Source organism: Scyliorhinus canicula, chromosome 12 (assembly GCF_902713615.1).
Source record: "Scyliorhinus canicula chromosome 12, sScyCan1.1, whole genome shotgun sequence".
Taxonomy (NCBI): domain Eukaryota; kingdom Metazoa; phylum Chordata; class Chondrichthyes; order Carcharhiniformes; family Scyliorhinidae; genus Scyliorhinus; species Scyliorhinus canicula.
This window is the reverse complement of record NC_052157.1, coordinates 103,835,719-103,854,974: the sequence shown is the minus strand read 5'-3', so window position 1 is coordinate 103,854,974 and position 19,256 is coordinate 103,835,719. Positions and strand designations below refer to the sequence as shown.

The 19,256-nt window shown below is 44.4% G+C and overlaps 1 protein-coding gene across 1 annotated transcript in view; it reads left to right on the top strand.

Annotated features, from left to right (window-relative positions):
• Nucleotides 1-19,256, top strand: part of ankfy1 (ankyrin repeat and FYVE domain containing 1) — a 79,894-nt gene that overhangs the window by 26,558 nt on the left and 34,080 nt on the right. Inside the window, exons 7-14 of the mRNA XM_038813632.1 lie at nucleotides 7,281-7,485; nucleotides 7,932-8,000; nucleotides 8,108-8,304; nucleotides 13,106-13,203; nucleotides 15,557-15,779; nucleotides 16,462-16,560; nucleotides 17,381-17,534; nucleotides 17,782-17,950. Coding sequence (XP_038669560.1) covers nucleotides 7,281-7,485; nucleotides 7,932-8,000; nucleotides 8,108-8,304; nucleotides 13,106-13,203; nucleotides 15,557-15,779; nucleotides 16,462-16,560; nucleotides 17,381-17,534; nucleotides 17,782-17,950 — 1,214 coding nt within the window. The remainder of the gene's footprint in view (nucleotides 1-7,280; nucleotides 7,486-7,931; nucleotides 8,001-8,107; nucleotides 8,305-13,105; nucleotides 13,204-15,556; nucleotides 15,780-16,461; nucleotides 16,561-17,380; nucleotides 17,535-17,781; nucleotides 17,951-19,256) is intronic.

Genomic DNA, 19,256 nt, shown 5'->3' with positions numbered 1-19,256 from the left:
ACCCCAAGTGTGACAGTAGCTTGTCAATATTGCATGTACTAAACTATTACGCGACTAACCTATTGGCCTCACCAGTTATTGCATATCCACCAATTTGGAAATCCCACTCATGATGCAAGTACTGTGGGTGCTGGAAATCTGAAATAAAAGAGAAATTTTGGAAGCATTTAGCTTGGGAAACTTGTGGAGGAAGAAACAAAGCTAATGTTTCAGATTGACTTTTTATAGCTGGGTAAAGTTTTATTTTTTATTATAAATTTAGTGTACCCAATTCAGTTTTTTCCAATTAAAGGGCAATTTAGCGTGGCCAATCCATTTATCCTGCACATCTTTGGGTTGTGGTAGCGAAACCCACGCAAACACAGGGAGAATGTGCAAACTCCACACTGACAGTGACCCAGAGCCGGGATGGAACCTGGGACCTCGGCGCAGTGAGGCAGCAGGGCTAACCCACTGCACCACCGTGCTGCCCCTTAGCTGGGTAAAGTTTAGAGAGAATCATAGAATTTACAGTGCAGAAGGAGGCCATTTGGCCCATCGAGTCTGAACCGGCCCTTGGAAAGAGCACCTCACTCAAGCCCACGCATCCACCCTATCCTAACCCCATCCAACCTTTTTGGACACTAAGGGCAATTCAGCATGGCCAATCCACCTGACCTGTACATCTTTGGACTGTGGGAGGAAACCGGAGGACCTGGAGGAAACCCACGCAGACACTGGGAGAACATGCAGACTCCGCACAGACAGTGGCCCAAGCTGGGAATCGAACCTGGAGCTGTGAAGCAACTGTGATAACCACAGTGCTACCGTGCTGCGCGATAACTGGTTTTAATCAAGTACAGGGACAGACAGTAGTGGGGTGCCGGGAGGAAGGAACAAATGGGGAGGTCTGATTGAGTGGCAGGCCAATAAGATTGAATGACAAAAGGAATAATAATGCAAGGGAAAAAGGAATTGGTAATGGGACAAAAGTAACCAGTCGAGAGAGGATGCTGGAGATCACGTTTGGGTTGTTACCAGTAGCTGGTTGAAACATTGGGAGCAGTGGTTATGATCTGAAATTGTTGAACTCTGTTCAGAAGTTGGTAAGGTGTCTAATCCAAAAGATGAGGTCCTGCACCGTAAGCTTCTGTTGAGCTTCATGCATGAAATCTTATATTATTCCCTCCCTGGAAAACCTGTGTTTTCTTCATTATTTGTGTGATATTCCCCTTGTTGTGACAATCTCATGTGTGGTACTGTACAGGAAGGTTTTCCATATGAGCAAGTGACTATTTTATTATAGCCAAGTAGTACGCTGCCTTTAGCCGCCTTGTTTGAAATCAGCAAGAAAAGGTGCCTCTGGAGTTGCTCATAACGCTTTGCTGTAAAATAAAATTGTCCCTTACCACACAGTTCAATATGTTTTCTTAATGGCTTAAATTGCCGGTAGTTCAGTTGCTGTGGTACTGAACTGTAAATACAGTTAATCTCAAATGTAATCCCCTCAATTAAATTAAAATGTAATAAATCTAAGAATTCAGCTTTCACCAGGAAAATAATTGTTAAACTCCAGTTGGCTCATTAGTTTCCTAAAGCTTCCACCTGTACTTTGGGCCGACGGAAGTTCTGGATTTAACTTATAAACAAGGAGCAGGAGTAGGCTATTTGGGTCTGCTTCACCATTTAATAGGATCATGGCTGATCTGATACTGACCTCATCTGTATCTCCCCTACCTCCCAATTAACCTATCAACCTAAACATAGAGCCATTTGGCTCTTCTAGCTTGCTCCAACATTCAGTAAGATTACAGCTGATTTTTGATCTCCGTGACGCCTTCTTCAAGCCCTTTAATTTTATATGTTGCAATAAGTTTTAATCTCCATGCAATATAGCCCTATTATATTTGAGATCTCCCAGCAAAATCCTCAGGGATCAGTTGGGTGAATCTTGGGTTTTGTGTGAGGAGATTGAAAATGATGGCAACGGTGCTGCAAACCCTAACCCACCTAAATTATAGTCACCAGGAACTGCAACCCTATTACAAAAGCAAATTACTGAAGGTGCTTGAAATCTAAAATAGAAACCAGAAATGTTGGCCCAACTCAGCAGGTTAGACAGCAAGTTTACATTTTGGGCACCACTCTGCAATCTATCCCTACAGCAAAATGGCACGCATGAAATATCCCAGCTAGAGATTTAATTACTATCCCCCAATTCCCAAAAGAATTGCTTTCCTCTGATCCAGGGAAACCAGCTACATATATTAATACACAGGACCCTCTTCTTTGCAGACAGAAAGAACATGGACACACATTGCGCCTGTCTCGCTAAACAAAACGAGTGATGGCCATTTGCTGGTTCATTGGTCAAGGCACTGCCTTGAGGAATCGAGATCAAGCTGCCTGGTTTAAATTTCAAACAGTTTGAGTTGACTACCAATCATCATCAACCAGTGGATTCTCCATGGCATTGCCTCTATCAATCCAAATCCACTTGCCAACCAATCAGCACTCCCTTCTCATAGTATAAATTGTTCTTCCCTTTACACTTGGTATGATAGCGATGTGTCCCGAGTGAAGATGAAAAGCTTCAACAACAATGTCTCTTTTTGGGCAGACAACTGCAATTTTACCAGACTCTCTGGCTCCACTTATGAAGCTGAGAATCATCTTTTGATTATTGTTTTCGCACCTCTAACTCTAACCCCTTTAAGTAAACATGGACAATTCTTTGAATTATAATTACCTTGACAATGTTAACCAACTTTCTCAAACCTAGGTTTTGCCCTTTTATCTTGCATTTAAAAAAATGCACCTCTAGCTCAAAGTCATGCTTCGAAATCCCATGAATCATGAAATTAGACATTTTTTGCATCAAAACTAATGCAGTAATAGCTTCCTTTTGCCAGTGGTTGGTGCTGTAGTACCTCAGTTGTTTCTCAATATTTTAAGCTTCTGCTCCAACCAATTCCACAGGTATTTTAAAATAGAGATGGCAACATTTAAATGGGAGTTGAATTATTTCTATGGTGACCACCCACCCTGCTTTTTCACTAACCACCCTCTTCAAATTGCTCTAATGCCCGGGTTTTCGGCTCCACTGAGACCCCTCCTCTTTAACCCACCCCTTGCATTCCATTTACTATCCACATTAAAAACCCCATGCACTCTCCTGTTCTGTGGGAATTGGAGCCAACTCCACTATGGTTTCTTCAGCCATTTAGCAATGGTCATCGCCATTGAGCATCCAGGCAGAACAGAAGCTCCGCCCAAGGAATCTTCCCTAACTTTTTTTGATGCTGATGGCTCCATTGCTGATGATTTTTTTTTTAACAAGTCCTCGCAACTTCCAGCGACTAGCTGTTCGTCTGTCACCGCATGCGTTGTTCAACCAAAGCTGTAACTGGTACACCAGAATTACGGCACCCCTCAGCCTTCTTCTTAATCCCATTGGCTCCTGCTCCAGAGGTCACCCTCACCGGTTTGCCGTCCTGGTGGGATGTGAGAAGCTGCCAATCATTTTGCAGGTTTGGATGATCCTGACCGGGTGGCCTCCAGAGCAGAATGTTCACAACAGAAAACTCCATTCCACAATCCATCTTCCATAAAACATTGAAATTGTTTGACCAGGCAGATTATCAGTAAAGACGGACCAGGAATGTGAATTGTAACCCAAGTATTTAATACTCTATGCAACTGTTACCAGGTACAATGCTTACATTAGTGGGAATGATGTTCAATGATAAATGCAGTTCTCCTGCTGCAGGTTAACACAGTCTGCTCATGTTTAACTGTAACTAATGGGCTGGTTTACGGCTGACCCTGTTCTGAGTTACTTGTTTGTTTCACTGCATATTGTTTGTGAAGAAGTAGTTTACAATATACAAAATTTAAGCGCATTGAAACAGTAAGATTTCTTGAAGGCTTCAGGTGTTCCGGGGGAAAGATACTGGGTTAAAACTTTGGGCTCTTCTCAGTGACTCCAGATTAATGGAATGGAGTTCCCAACTATGGCCAGATGTATTCTGGGAGATGTCATCACATGACACCCCCCCCCCCCCCCACATATCTTCAGCTGCCCCTCCCCTGGAGTCCTGGCATTGGGTGCCCAACATGTCAATCATCCGAGCCCCACCTGCCCAAGGCTTTTCAATGTGTCCTGGTTTTGACTTGTGGAAAAATCTGGTCTCTCTAATTATCTCCCTGCTCTGTAATCCTACTTTACCAGAATGCTTCATTTGTATTTGTCACTCCTGTGCATAACATTATGGAATGTTTTATTTATATTTTGAGAAACATGTAGCAGGTTGGAGATTTAGTTCTGGGGTGAGGAAGTGAGTGTTGAGAATTATGGGTTTAAGCAAATGTTTGTCTCATTTCAAATTGGTTGGTGTGGGATTGAGCAGTATTTACTCTTGACCAAACAGTGACACATAGAAAAAAATGAAAAAGACAGCAGCAAATATCAAAACGTGAAACAACCTCTTCAGCAAACTTGCTGACTTTTCATGGGGTGCAGATCCTCAAACCTCAAGGACCTCTGCTCTTGTCGTCCTCTACCTGACAGCAGAGTACTACGCACCAGTGTGGAACAACTCCCCACACCAGTCTTGTTGGTACTTAACACAACACAACAATGCACATCATATTGGGTACTCCCCAATCAACTCCACTCTCCTGTCTCCCATTCCTGAGCAACATCCTGCTCCCTCTCAAGAAGGGAGATTGCAATAAGAAAGTTCCTGGAGAAGGTTACGTCAACCAAGCCTGCTTGTTACACCAGGACCTTGCCAATCCACCTGCTGCTCACCTTGCGCCACACCAGCCTATACAGTTAAGACCACTGTACCAAGGAATAACAGTGGCCTGATAGCAGCAGGAATGGAACCAACATGCCATCATTAAAAAACGCTTCCTCATCACAGATCCCACAGCTCTCCTGCCACAGCTTCAACCTGTCACACCAACATTGGGAACTCCAACTGTTTCCGTATTGACCAAGGCTGCCTTTGTGCAGAAAATTGGCTCATGTGGAGCCCTGCAGAGAAGCCAGACCACAGCTGTGGAGCACCCCAATCAATGACTGGCATCATTTGAAGGCTACCCCCTGACAAATCCAGGGAGGGCACAAAGTTCTATTAGGCCATTACGGAAGCTATTGTCTGGCTTGGTGCAGTAACCACATTCTAAATTAAGAATTTTGTATGTGGTGTACATTCTGCCGTCATATGTTGGTGGTGGAGAGAGTAAACATGCGGATGGGATGCCAATCGAGCAGACTACTTTGGCCTGGATACACATTTGGCTGCTTGAAAGTGAGTGAACAGGATAGAGTGAAGATTTTACTGAAGGTGAGTGCATGGTTGAACAACTAGAAAACCTGCGTACAGTGTGGAAGGCTAAGGCACGTATTTGGCTGCTTGAAAGTGAGTACACTTCCACAAAATCATCTCACCTCCACCAGATTGCAACCCTGCATATGCCACACAAGCAGCCCTGGACCCTCCAGGCAAAAATAATTCAGATTATTTAAAGTTGACTTGATTTCTTGAGTTTGAGATTTTGGCTACTTAACTGGATGAATTCGAGTCATGAGGAGAGCAGAAAAACTCGATAGTGACCAATGGTGTTCTGTTAATCTCTGCATCATTTACACTACTGTACTATCTGAGTGACATTCCATTACTCACAATTGGTTGGCATTGGTTAGCACTGCTGCCTCACCACCCAGGGACCTGGGTTCAGTTCCAGTCTTGGGCGACTATGTGGAGTTTGCACTTTTTCCCCTGTCTGCATGGGTTTCCTCCGATTGCTCTAGTTTCCTCCCACAGTCCAGAGATCTGCAGGTTTGGTGGGGTGACTGGGATAAGGTGAGGGAGTCGGCTGAGGTCCGTGCTCTTTCAGAGAGCTGGTGCAGACTCGCTAGGCTTCCCGACCCGCCAGGATTCTATGGGGCAAAACATTTTTGCATTGTTCCTACAATTTGTTGAAGCACAGGATGAGGCTACCTGTGTTGGATATGTAGTTTATTCCTATTAATTTTAGGATAAGAAATCGAGTCAACTTTAAATAATCTGAATGAATTACTTTTGCCTGGACGGTCCAGGACTGCTTGTGTGGCATATGCAGGGTTGCCATCTGGTGGAGGGGAGAAGATTTTGGGGAAGTGTACAGTTTGTTAATAAAAGCTGAGACTTGCATTTCATTCTTCCTCCATGTACCTGAACTTGGAAAGTTTTTGATCTGTAGAGTATTACATTAATTTGGAAAAAAAGCAGCAAAAAGTGCTCAGCAAGTTGGGCAGCATCTGTGGAGAGAGAAAGTGTTGTCTGTTTCAGGTAAATGACCGTTATCATTAATTTGCATTTGCTTTCAGATCCAAGGTTCATTTTTCCTAACCTCAAAACAAACCACGCTGACCACATTAGAAATCTCAAAGTCGAAATGGCCTCAATTTCTTTCCCTGTCTCTTGCCACCCCCCCCCCCCCCCCCCCCCGCAGAAACAAATATCAAAGTTTTAGCTCTAAACAGCAGCTTAATAAATTTAGATTGGTGCATTTATTTAAAGCATCAATTTGAGTGATACTTGAAGCAAGCTACAGTTTCTCCAGAGTTTCGTTGACTGGTGAATACAGGACAGAGGAGCGAATGGACTTCTTTCCCACCTCCCCCATGCTATAATCCAGGATTACTGTCTGCAATTGTGGTTGTGTCCCAACTATTCCTTCAGTAAGCACTGGAAATCGAACTGTTAGAATTTAGCACAGCATTTTAGGCTATTAGGGGCATTTACTGTCACCTGGCACATTTAAGGCTTACATTAGTGCATGCAAGGGGGAGTTGATTGACCGGTTGTTTTGAACTATTTGGGTGCGAATGGTGATGAATATTGAAAATCTGAGGAAATTGGAATGTAAAAGTTTTAATTGGTGGACTCCTGTTCGCGCTCGTGGGGTTTCTTTTGTTAAATTAACTGCTGTATCGCACAAGCCAGTTTCCTGCAAAAATAAAAGGTTGTTAGGGATTCCGTGCTAATAGGGAAGGAGCAGGCTGTGAGCAGAAGCCAGAGTTTCTACCTCCCAACAGCTGTATCTTTCTGATAATTATGGAAAGCCTGCTTTTCATCTTGGGTAGTATATATCACTAGTTTGTTCCTCCCCTTTTTGAATTCTGTTTCAATCTAATTTTAACATTACAAAGTATATATAATGTGTATATCTTCATACAAGTAGTGGATGGGCATTTTTAATGTGTGATTTTGAAGCTAAACATTGGGATTTTATTGTTTTTAACCCAGGTGATGAATTTTCTGCTGGCTTCTTGATTCGTAATGGCGCCCGTGTAAATGCAGCTACACATGGAGAGCAGGAAACGCCACTTCATCTTGTGGCATCATACAGCTTAAAAAAACACTCAGCAGAAGCAATGGTAGGGATGGCACGTATTGCGCAAGCACTTTTGGAAGCATCTGCCAATTCCAATATGCAGGATAGCAAAGGGCGGTGAGTACCAATGTGTTTTTTGGGTACGTTAGCCTCTGGCATCTTTCCTATCTAGTCTCCTGCAATTTCTGTAAATGTGCAGCCAAGGACTGCTTTCATCACTACTTTCTCACTCGTGCTCTCTTGTTTCTCTGCCTCTCTTTGTTTGGATTGTGGAGAACTGAATTCCATTTATGGTGTGCTGTTGTAAATATAAGGGTAGCAACGACATGAGTTTGAGTCATTCTACTTTCTGCATTGGGATTGTAAATTGAATTTAATCCTACAATGTCTAAATCCAACGGGAGGAGCTGTAAATAGTCTGGATTCTGTGAATGATGCATTGTTTAGGTATTGAGAAATTTCTGAATTTCTCCACAGTGGGATTATTCATAATGTGCAGCATTGCCGTAACAGCAGACTCTGCACTGGTTAACTCCCATCTCCCTACTCCTTTCTTTATGCAGGACACCCTTGCACATATCTATATTGGCAGGCAATGAGAATGTCTTAACTCAATTACTGCAGTGTAAACAGTTAAGTATGAGTCAAAAGTTTTGTTGCTTCTGAAATTGTTTTGGCCACGCTGTGATTCAGCGCTGTTTTTAAAAAAAAAATGTCTCTTGGTTTAACTATATTTTAGATGTGACTTGGAACTGAAGGACCACGAAGGGAGTACAGCACTGTGGTTAGCGCTCCAGTATATAACCGTGGACTCTGATCAGTCGGTGAATCCATTTGATGATGTTCCGGTTGTAAATGGCACATCATTTGATGAGACCAGTTTTGCAGCAAAGCTTATTAAGCGGGGAAGTAATCCCGATGCTCCGGATACAAAGGGTGAGAAACTAGCTGCCACACAATGAAAATGAGATGTTTGCATATAACTATGTTTCCTCTTGAGCTGTAGGGACTGGAATATGCACTGCAACAAGCTGGCCATGAAAAATCAGAGGGAACATTGGTGTATACGGGTGACTTGGTGTGATTAGAAACTAAATGATTGATTCAAAATGGCGCCCATCAATTTTTTCTAAATAAATTTACCCAATTCCTTTACCAATTAAGGTGCAATTTAGCATGGCCAATCCACCTACCCTGCACATCTTTTTGGATTGTGGGGTTGAGACCCACACAGACACTTGTGCAAACTTCACATGGACTGTGACCCAAGGTCGGGATCTAACCTGCATCCTCGGCACTGAGAATACTTTTTTTTAAATAAAAAGTGATAGGGGATGAGCAAGCAAATATTTTGATGCCTCACCCAAATGTGGCATCTGTGACAAAGCAACATGTTATAGAACATACAGTGCAGAAGGAGGCCATTTGGCCCATCTAGTCTGCACCGACCCACTTAAAAGCCCTCACTTCCACCCTAACTCAATAACCCCTCCTAACCTTGTTGGTCACTAAGGGCAATTTATCGACTTCCGGTGGCGCCTACGAGGAGACAGGTCGCAGGTCGGATCGCTCCCGCCCGCGATGGGCAAACGGACCTTTTTCAAAGGATTTTTTTTGGGACCTGGCAGCCTGAATCGGAGGAGGAGACGATAGGGAAGAGGCTTCCTTTCCGGGGTATGGGCAGCTAGACTAGAAGTGGTCGAGTGGAGCGGCAAGGATCGGAGCGGGAGCAGCGGGGACCCCAGACCGGGCGGCCAAGCATGGCGGACGGCAGGGACCGGGGAGCGGAGGCCTCACTGGCCAAGGGAGCAACAGATGGAGTTCTTCAAGAACTGCTTCACCGAGCTGAGGAGGGACACGCTGGACCCGATGAGAGCAGTGATGGACCGAATGGTTGAGACACAGGCGGTCCAAGGGAAGGCGCTGAGGGAGGTCGAGGCGAAGCTCTCCAGCCAGGTGGGCATGGTAACGGAGCTGGAGCACGAAGTGGAGGAGCTGAACGCCCGACAGAGGAGGATGCAGGAGCAGCTTGAAGAGCTGGGGAACAGAGCCAGGAGGCAGAATTTAAGGATCATTGGCCTCCCCGAGGGCTGCGAGGGGTCGGATGTGGGCGCATACGTGACGGGTATGCTTGAGGCGCTGATGGGACCGGAGGCCTTCCCTCAACCCCTGGAGTTGGATGGGGCACATAGAGCCCCCGCAGGGAAGCCCAGGACGGGCGACTGACCGAGGGTCTTGGTGGTCCGCTTTCACCGGCTTGCTGACAGGGAACGTCTGCTGCGATGGGCTAAGGTGGAGAGGAGCAGCAGATGGGAGAACTGCGAGGTGCGCTTTTACCAGGACTTGGGAATGGAGCTGGCCAAGAGGCGTGCAGGATTCATCAAGGTAAAGACAGCCCTCTACAAAAAGGTGGTGAGGTTTGGAATGCTGTATCCTGCAAAGCTCTCGGGTACGTTTGAGGAACTCCACTACTATTTTGAGACACCAGAATAGGTTTGGACCTTTATTAAAGATAAGAAACTGGACTTGAACTAATGGGCACTTGGTTCTTTCAGTGCTGTACAGTGGCGGTGGTCTGTTAACCTAATTTGCTATGATTAGGTGTGGACTTTTATTAAAAGAAGAAGCTGGACTTGAACTAAAGGACTCTGGGCTCTCAGAGCTTTTGTGTGGTGGCGGTTTGTTAAGTTATCCTGTACTGTAATGTTTTATCCAAGATTGTTTTCAGCCTGGACAGAGAGTGGGGGCTGGAGGGCACACTGTTTAGGGTGTTTTGGGGGGATTGCGACAATGGGGCAGAGAGGGAGAAGAGATGGGCCCTGCAAAGGGGGCCCTGCACTTGGTACCTTTTGGCGGGAGATCGGGGCCTCTGATGGGGGATGGACTAGGGGCTGGTTAAGGGACTTGAAAGGGCATGGTGGGATACAATTAGGTTAATGGGTCCCTGGTGTGTGGGGAGAGGGCCCAAGCGCTCGGACGGGAGACAGTCAGGCGCCAAGGGCAGGGGTCAGCGTAGCTAGCGTAAGTCAGGGGGCACCAGGGAGAGCTGGAGGTGGGACGGGGCGGGCTAGGGCCAAGCGCAGGGCTGACCTGACAGGTCAGGCCTCGGAGGCGGGGAGGCCAGGGAGGGGAAAGAGGGTTAGGGCCACGTTAGTTTAGTTGAACAAGTGTGGCATGAGCAAACAGAGCTGGCAGGGGAAGTGCCTTATTAACATGTTTATTCTTTCCCACTGTTCGTTTTCACTATGTTAAGGCTGTGTCTCTCTGTAAATGTTACAAATTTGTGTTAAATAAAAAATGCAAAAAAAAAAAACAAAAAACTAAGGGCAATCTATCATGGCCAATCCACCTAACTTGCACGTCTTTGGACTGTGGGAGGAAACCGGAGCACCCAGAGGAAACCCACACAGACACGGGGAGAATGTGCAGACTCCGCACAGACACTGTCCCAGCGGGGAATCGATCATGGGACCCTGGCGCTATGAAGCCACAGTGCTATCCACATGTGTTACCGTGCTGCCCTTATGAAGTCAGTTTATCTTGCCTCTCCATGTGAAAGAAATGGTGGTTTTTTTTCCCCTGTAGGTTGCGATTTTTCTGTAGGTTTCATATTTTCTTTCACCTGCTTTATGATTTTCTCTTTCCCCAAGACTGAAGTGTCTCTATAACCTGGTGATGTTACAAGCCCGGTGTGGGATCCATTTTTAAAAAAAAATAATAAAAATTTAGAGTACCAATTCAATTTTTCCAATTAAGGGGCAATTTAGTCTGGCCAATCCACCTACATTTGAGTTGTGGGGGTGAAACCCGCGCAAACACAGGAAGAATTTGGACAATGACCCAGAGCCAGGATCAACCTGGGACCGTGGCGCTGAGGCAGCAGTGCTATCCACTGCACAACTGTGCTGCCCCAGTTGTGGGATCCATTCTTTTAAAGAAATTAGCAATAAGATTTCACTTTTGTATTTTTTACTTTTATGCCAGTCAGAACCAATGCAAACATAACCGACGTCAACTAAAAAGGTAAATTTCACTTTAAATAGTTGATACAACAAGGATGCGTCTTGTACAACCGTATCTCCCTTCAGCTATACATGCTGCACATTTCCAAAACTTGCTGTTCTTTTATTCATGCAGGGTAGATAGGAGTCTATTCCAATATTAGCTTGCACCACTGGGTTTCATGGGTATGATTATCAGCGAGGCACACTTCTACGATTCCTTTCCGTTGGGTGATGACAGCTCTGATGGTCTAAACTTTCCCACCAATAACTCCCCAGTTCATGGTTTGATCACTTCTGGGGAAAACACCCAGCTCTTTCATACGCCGCTTTAGTCGTTTTATTTTTTAATGTTTCAGGTGAAAATGTGACTTCTCAATTCACTGTTTGTTTGGCACAGCAGTGCCAGTGGGAATTATTTCTCGCAGCATTCAGAAGGAAAAATATTACCAGAATAGAATCATTACAACACAAGGCAACCATTCAGCCATTGTGTCAATTCTGACTGTCCTTGGGAGCAATTCACATACTACACCTTCCCCCACATCCCTATATACTCATCCATTTCAGGCATTTAGAAAATGCGGAAAACTGCCTGCTCCATCTGAAAACAAGCTGCCCAGTCTAATCCCATATTCCAACACTTTACTCGTGGATCTTGCTGGATTTCAGGTGCCTATCCAATATACTATACATACAAGTTCCTTAATCCATCTAAAACTCTTCAGCATGTACCTCCTGGTTTTTCCACTATAAATTCCCTATGATCATGTTTATAATGGTTCCTACCTGTAAGCATGTCATGCTGTAATTACACACTCTAACCAGGGGTGGCACAGTGGTTAGCAGTGATAGGGACCTGGATTCAATTCTGGCCTTGGGTGACTGTGCACTTTCTTCCCTGGGTCTCCATGGGTTTCCTCCAGGTGCTCTGGTTTCCTGCGACAGTCCAAAGATGTGCAGGTTAGGTAGATTGGCTGTGCTAAATTGCCCCTTCGTGTCCAATGGGGTTACGGGGATGGGGTGGGGGAGTGGGCCTAGGTAGGGTGCTCTTTTAGAGGGTTGGTGCAGACTTTAAAAAAAAATTTAGAGTAGCCAATTATTTTTCTTTTCAAATTAAGGGGCAATTTAGCAGTGCCAATCCACCTAACCAGCACATCTTTGGGTTGTGGGGGTGAAACCTATGCAGACACTAAGAGAATGTGCAAACTCCACATGGACAGTGACCCAGAGCCGGGATTCGAACCCGGGTCCTCGGCGCCGCAGTCCCAGTGCTAACCACTGCGCCACATGCAGCCCTGGTGCAGACTCGATGAGCCAAATGGCCTCCTTCGCTGTAGGGATTCTATGAACCACCCAGCCTTTGCTGCAGATAAATTCCTATCCTGAAAACCACTGTTTCCCACTTTGCCGACAACTGTTGCTATCTAACGAAGCAAAATCTAGTTATTTGCGCAATAACCAAATGTAACGCTTTTAAAATGGTGACTGAATTTCTTTCAATTATTCCCCACCCTCTGCTATTTCTTTACCTGAACACTACACTTGGTCCTGACTCCCTATGTCAATCTCCCTTGGAGAATTATGCTTGAGAATGATTGTAAATCAAGGTGCTATTCATTTACATGGTATAAAATCATTAACTGCGAGAAGATCCATTAATTAGTTAATCCCAACCCATTGTACTCTTCAGAGGTTTCTAATAGTGTATTTCACTCTCTTGAATTTTGTGTTAGGCAATTGTCTGATGCAAAGAGCATCCGAGGCTGAAAATGAAGCAGCTGCTCTCTTTCTGGTTGCTCATGGGGCCAAGGTGAACCACACCAATCACCCGGTGAGTTTTTGAAGTTAATGTCCAAGGAAATGCTGTCTTGACTAATTTCCCAGCAGCTACAGTTATCTGCAGCGTAAACCATCCAACAATCTGCCTTTTTGTTTTGTGGGGAAATATTAAAACCAAGTTTTGAAAATATAGTGACTTTGGGAAAGTCAAATAGAATGAGTTGGGTTGTAGATGAAATACAAGCTTGTAGTTCTGAGTCAAGGTCAGATTATACCTTGGCGGCGATAAAAGTGAAATGTTACACTAGCCTTTCAGGATCCAGCCTGCAAATGTGCACGGCCAGTAAGTTAATACCAGTATGAGTGCTGGTATGGAGCACCATTCAGAAGTCACAATCCAAAACATGTAAGCCAATTAGAGTCAGAGATGGGGCGGTACCAGTGCAGATATAAAGTTATTGGTGCATGTGTTGCCCACTCTCGTCTTTGTTCTCTTTCCATTCTTCTATTTCCATTGCACCGCTGGGCTTTTGTCTCTTTTGTTTTTATTTCAAAGTGTACTAGCCAAGATTTTGCAATAAACTCCATCTCAAACTACCACCGGACCCCCCCGTCTGTTATGTTTCAATGTAATATTGTCTGCTTCTCCAAAGAATATTTACTAGAATAGTATCAAGAAGCATAGTGGTTAGCACTATGGCTTCACAGCACCAGAGTCCCAGGTTCGATTCCCGCATTGGGTCACTCTGTGCAGAGTCTGCACGGTCTCCCCGTGTCTGCGTAGGTTTCCTCCGGGTGCTCCGGTTTCCTCCCACAAGTCCCGAAAGACTTGCTATTAGGTAATTTGGACATTCTGAATTCTCCCCCAGTGTACCCAAACAGGCGGCAGAATGTGGTGAGTAGGGGCTTTTCACAGTAACTTCATTGCAGTGTATTTTTTTTCAAATTTAGAGTACCCAATTCATTTTTTCCAATTAAGGGGCAATTTAGCGTGGCCAATCCACCTAGCTTGCACATTTTTGGGTTGTGGGGGCGAAACTCATGCAAACTCCACACGGACAGTTACCCAGAGCCGGGCTCGAACCTGGGACCTCAGCGCCTTGAGGCCGCAGTGCTAACTCACTGCGCCACCGTGATGTCCTCATTACCATGTTAATGTAAGCAGGGCAGCACGGTGGCACAGTGGTTAGCATTGCTGCCTATGGCACTGAGGACCCGGGTTCGAATCTCAGCCCTGGGTCACTGTCTGTTTGTGTGGAGTTTGCACATTCTCCCTGTGTCTGCGTGGGTTTCACCCCCACAACCCAAAGATGTGCAGGATAGGTAGATTGGCCATTCTAATTTGCCCCTTAATTGGAAAAAATAAATGGATACTCTAAATTTACAAAAAAATATTTTTTTAAATGTTAATGTAAGCGTACTTGTGACAATAAACATTATTATTGCAAGGATGAAGGACTTCAGTGATAATGATATTTATTAATGTCACTAGTCGATTTACATTAACACTGTAACGAAGATACTGTGAAAATCCCCTAGTCGTCACACTCTGGCGCCTGTTCGATACACAGGGAGGAAAATTCGGAATGTGCAGGTCACCTAACAAGCACGGCTTTTCAGGACTTAGTGGGAGGAAATCGGAGCACCTGGAGGAAACCCACGTAGACATGGAGAGAACGTCCAGACTCCACGCAGGCAGTGACCTGAAGCAACAATGCTAACCACTGTGCGACTGTGATGTGAAGATGAGAGAAGCTGGGACTGTTCTCCAAGCAGAGACATTTAAGGGGGAAGATTACAAGTAACGTTCACAATTGAGGGGTTTTTATTTAGTAGATGGGGGAAATCCGTTCTGTTGGCAGAAGTACTTAGTCACCACAGGTTTAATGAAGAGAACAAAGAGGCCATTGAGAATTTTTAACATAGTTTTGATTTGGAATGTGGTGAAAGAATGTAGTATTTGTAGGATTCCGTATTCTTCAAAAGAAAACTAGATATATACTTGGGAAAGAGTTGGGAGGACTATGGGGGATGTACACAAGATTGGGACTAATTAGATAACTGGTTCTAACGATGTAAACTGGCTGACTTGTATGTCTGTATCTTTTAGGAATAAGATTGTTGGTTTGGTACAAATAATACTTGCCTAGGAGGAGATAGTTTGACACTAGCCCAGGTTGCAGAAACCTTTTTATAGACTGGAAGCTAAACTGTAGCATTGCCATATTGTCAATTCAGACAAGACAGCAAATATTTGATATTGAAGTTAAAGGGCTCAAATGTTGAATATCTTGCAATGAACAGCTCTGCATAGCACAAAATGTTCTAACTATTTTCCAGAGAAAAGTCAGTTGCATCCATGATCAATCTGACTGCAGCATTCATCTGTCTTGTGCTTTATTTAGGGTGAATCTCCACTTCATACAGCCTGCCGTCATGGCCTGGCGAATCTCACTGTAGAACTACTGCAGCATGGAGCAAATCCCAACATCCAAACCAAGCAGCCACTTTCTGTCAGTGCAGGTGTGTCACAAGACTCCACAGAGGGCATCTATTTGCAGACACCGCTTCACATGGCAATAGCACACAATCATCCAGATGTGGTGTCTGTGATACTGGAGCAGAAAGGTGGGTTTACTCCTCCTCCAAACTGTTTAAAATATCATATCAAATTGTAAGTGTTAATGAATGGCAACTTGTGTGGAGTCAAATTTAACATGTCTTGAACAGGTTGTGGGACAAATCTGGAAGTCCAGAGCTCCAGACTCCTCCTCCTCCTCCTCCCCCCCCCCCCCCCCCCCCCGCCTCCCTTTTTTTCCCTCATTCCTTTCCTCCCCATGAGCTTTTGACCAGTGATAATTAAATGTTTTTTTTTTAACCTACCTTAAATGTTCAGTATTAGTACTTTAATGTACTAGAAATTGATCGATCAGTTTGAGCCAATTTACATAATCATGACTGACATTTTGGTTGTGGTTCATTGTATTTCTCTGGTAATTCCCGAAAGTGCATCTCAGTACTTCAAAGTAAATGAATACTTCAAAATTTATTTAACCTTTGGTTCCAAAACATGCCTGCATCAGCATATGTATTCTGGGGAATGCCTCTGGTAAAAGTTTATCATTGTAACACACTTACAAAGTGGGATGTACCTGTGATTGCTTCGAGCCCTGGCAGGCAAATAGTTCCTGTGCTTTGAATCCTTGTAGTTTGGCTCTAAACATTTGTAATAACCATAGTTGAACATGACTTCTTGCCCTGGAGAACTGAAAGATGAAGAAAAGTAATCACGTCCTTTTAATCAACTCAGCAAATGCACTTCATGCTGCCAGTAACCTGCAAATCATCCCTGACTTCAGCCTGAAAGATTCAAGAGATCAGACGGTCCTCGGCTTGGCTCTGTGGACAGGTAACTGTGAACCCATTTTGTATTAATCCCATTCCTGTTTGGTATATTTCTGCTCCAGTGACTTGCTGGAGTGGATGTTCTTGTATGTTGGGGGTAAAGTGGTTGCAAAGAGGTGGGGTGTATTTATATCTGTTGTGACAGCAATTTGATGTTACTGGAGACCAATTGATAATCCATAGAATCCCAACAGTGCAGAAGGAGACCATTAGGCCTATAGTCTCTGCACTGACCCTCTGAAAGAGCACCCTACCGAGGCCAGCTCTCCCACCCTAGCACCGTATCCCCAGCTAACCAGATCTTTATGGGTTACTTTATGAACGAAACATGCTGCCTGCTTTCTTTATGAAAAGTATAGCATGCTTTAATCTGCATCAATTCAAAATATATTTGGGGAAGAATCTTTATAGAACAGTACAGCACAGAACAGGCCCTTCGACCCTCGATGTTGTGCCGAGCAATGATCACCCTACTTAAACCCATGTAACCCGTATACCCATAACCCAACAATCCCCCCATTAACCTTACACTACGGGCAATTTAGCATGGCCAATTCACCTAACCCGCACATCTTTGGACTGTGGGAGGAAACCGGAGCACCCGGAGGAAACCCACGCACACACGGGGAGGACGTGCAGACTCCACACAGACAGTGACCCAGCCGGGAATCGAACCTGGGACCCTGGAGCTGTGAAGCATTGATGCTAACCACCATGCTACCGTGAGGCCCCCAGGGTTACATTTTAAATAATCCATGCCTTACTCTGCAATGTATTCTAAAGTCGTAAAATGTTAACCTCTGAACTGATTGCACTCCCTGCAGGCATGCACACAATCGCAGCACAGTTACTTGGTTCAGGGGCTGCGATTAACGACTGCATGTCTGGCGGTCAAACTCTACTGCATATGGCAATTCAGAGACAAGACAGCAAGAGTGCCCTCTTCCTCCTTGAGCACCAGGCTGATATCAATGTTCGGTGAGTGAGATGCGGTGTAGTACATAAATCATGTAAGTTGCTTTTTAAATGTGATTTTGTGCAAGCTCAAAAACTTTTGCATTCCCATTCTGATGTCCATTGATTTTTTTTCCCCCCCTTAAATACATTTGCATTTGGCCATCCTGAGTTTTCTTTTCCTTAGAATTTTTTTGAACTGCTGTCTCATTAATTTCTTTTCCCTCCTTTTGTTTTAGCATCTTGATGTTTCTTCACTTATCTTTGACAGGACCCGTGACAGTGAGACAGCTCTCCAGTTGGCCATCAAGAACCAGCTACCGCTTGTGGTCGATGCCCTATGCACCCGTGGTGCAGATATGGCTGTGCCGGATGAGAAGGGAAATGCACCACTGTGGCTAGCCCTGGAGAATGGACTTGAGGACATAGCCTCCACCCTGGTGAGTGCACTCAGCAATGCGTTGAGCCCTTTTCATAGATCCTGGTGCTTCCGGCCCATGGAACAGGACAGTTGGGGAAATTAATTTTTCTGCTACAAGACAAGGTCTTGAATAAATTATCATCACCTCCATCCCAGTTGTTGCTTGTTAAAATAGATGCGCCAATCGAGATAATTCCCTCTGACGGGAATGGGGAAAACCCATCATTAATTCTATCTCGCACAGCATTTCTGTTTTTCCCACTTCAGTTTTCCACATTATGTTCCATCTGTTATGTTAAAAATAGGTTTGTGTAGAGTTTATAGCACAAAGTGGCCACCTAGTCCAACAAATCTACTCCTGTTAATCCTCAAAAGCCTCCTTTCACTTACATCGTCTTGCCTTATTGACTTTCTTTTAAATACATCTGCTATTTACCTCGACTACTCCAAGTGGATTGAGAACCTGGCAAGTTCCACATTCAAGCCACTCTAATGAGGTTTCTCCTGAATTCCTTATTAAATTTATCAGTGACTGTCTTATCACCCTAGTTTTAGATATCCCCTAAAAACAAACATTTTCTCTGTTCATCTATTGATCCCCTTAACTTGAAGATTTAATCAGGTCACATCTTGCCTTTTTCTTTTGGTAACATGTTTAACCTTTCAGTTCTGGTATCATCCTTGTAAAATTCTTGCGTTTTCTTTAGTACTTTCATATAGTTTTTCACATAGAGACACCAAAATGTGATCTATAGGGAAGTAAGGACAGGCTTAGGTGATTTGGTCCCTTTTGCCTGCTCTGCCACCATTTCAATTGGATCATGGCTGATCTTCCACCTCACCGCCATCTTTCTGCACTCCCTGTATCTCTTGATGTCATTGGTTATCTAGAAATCTATCAACCTCTGCTTTGAACATGCTCAATGACTGAGCCTTCACTGCCCTCTGAAGTAGAAAATGACAAAGATTCACCACCCCTGGCTGAAAAAATTACTCATCTCGATTCTAAATGGCCTAGTTCTTATTCTGAGACTGTCTCCCCTAGTTCGAGACTCACCAGCCAGGAGAAACATCCTTCCTGAATTTGCTTTATCGAGCCTTTTAAGAAGCGCTTACAATGCAATGAGGTCACATCTCATTCTTCTAGAGAATACAAACCCAGTTTCCTCCATCTTTCCTCTTAGGGCAATCTTGCTATCCAGGGATTAGTCTGGTGAATCTTTGTTTCACCCTGTTGCTCGTTATGCCTTTCTTTAATTTGCTCTGTTTTAATTACCTTTGCTCAAGAGTCGCCAGGTATCTTTCTGATACCGCCACAAGGTTCA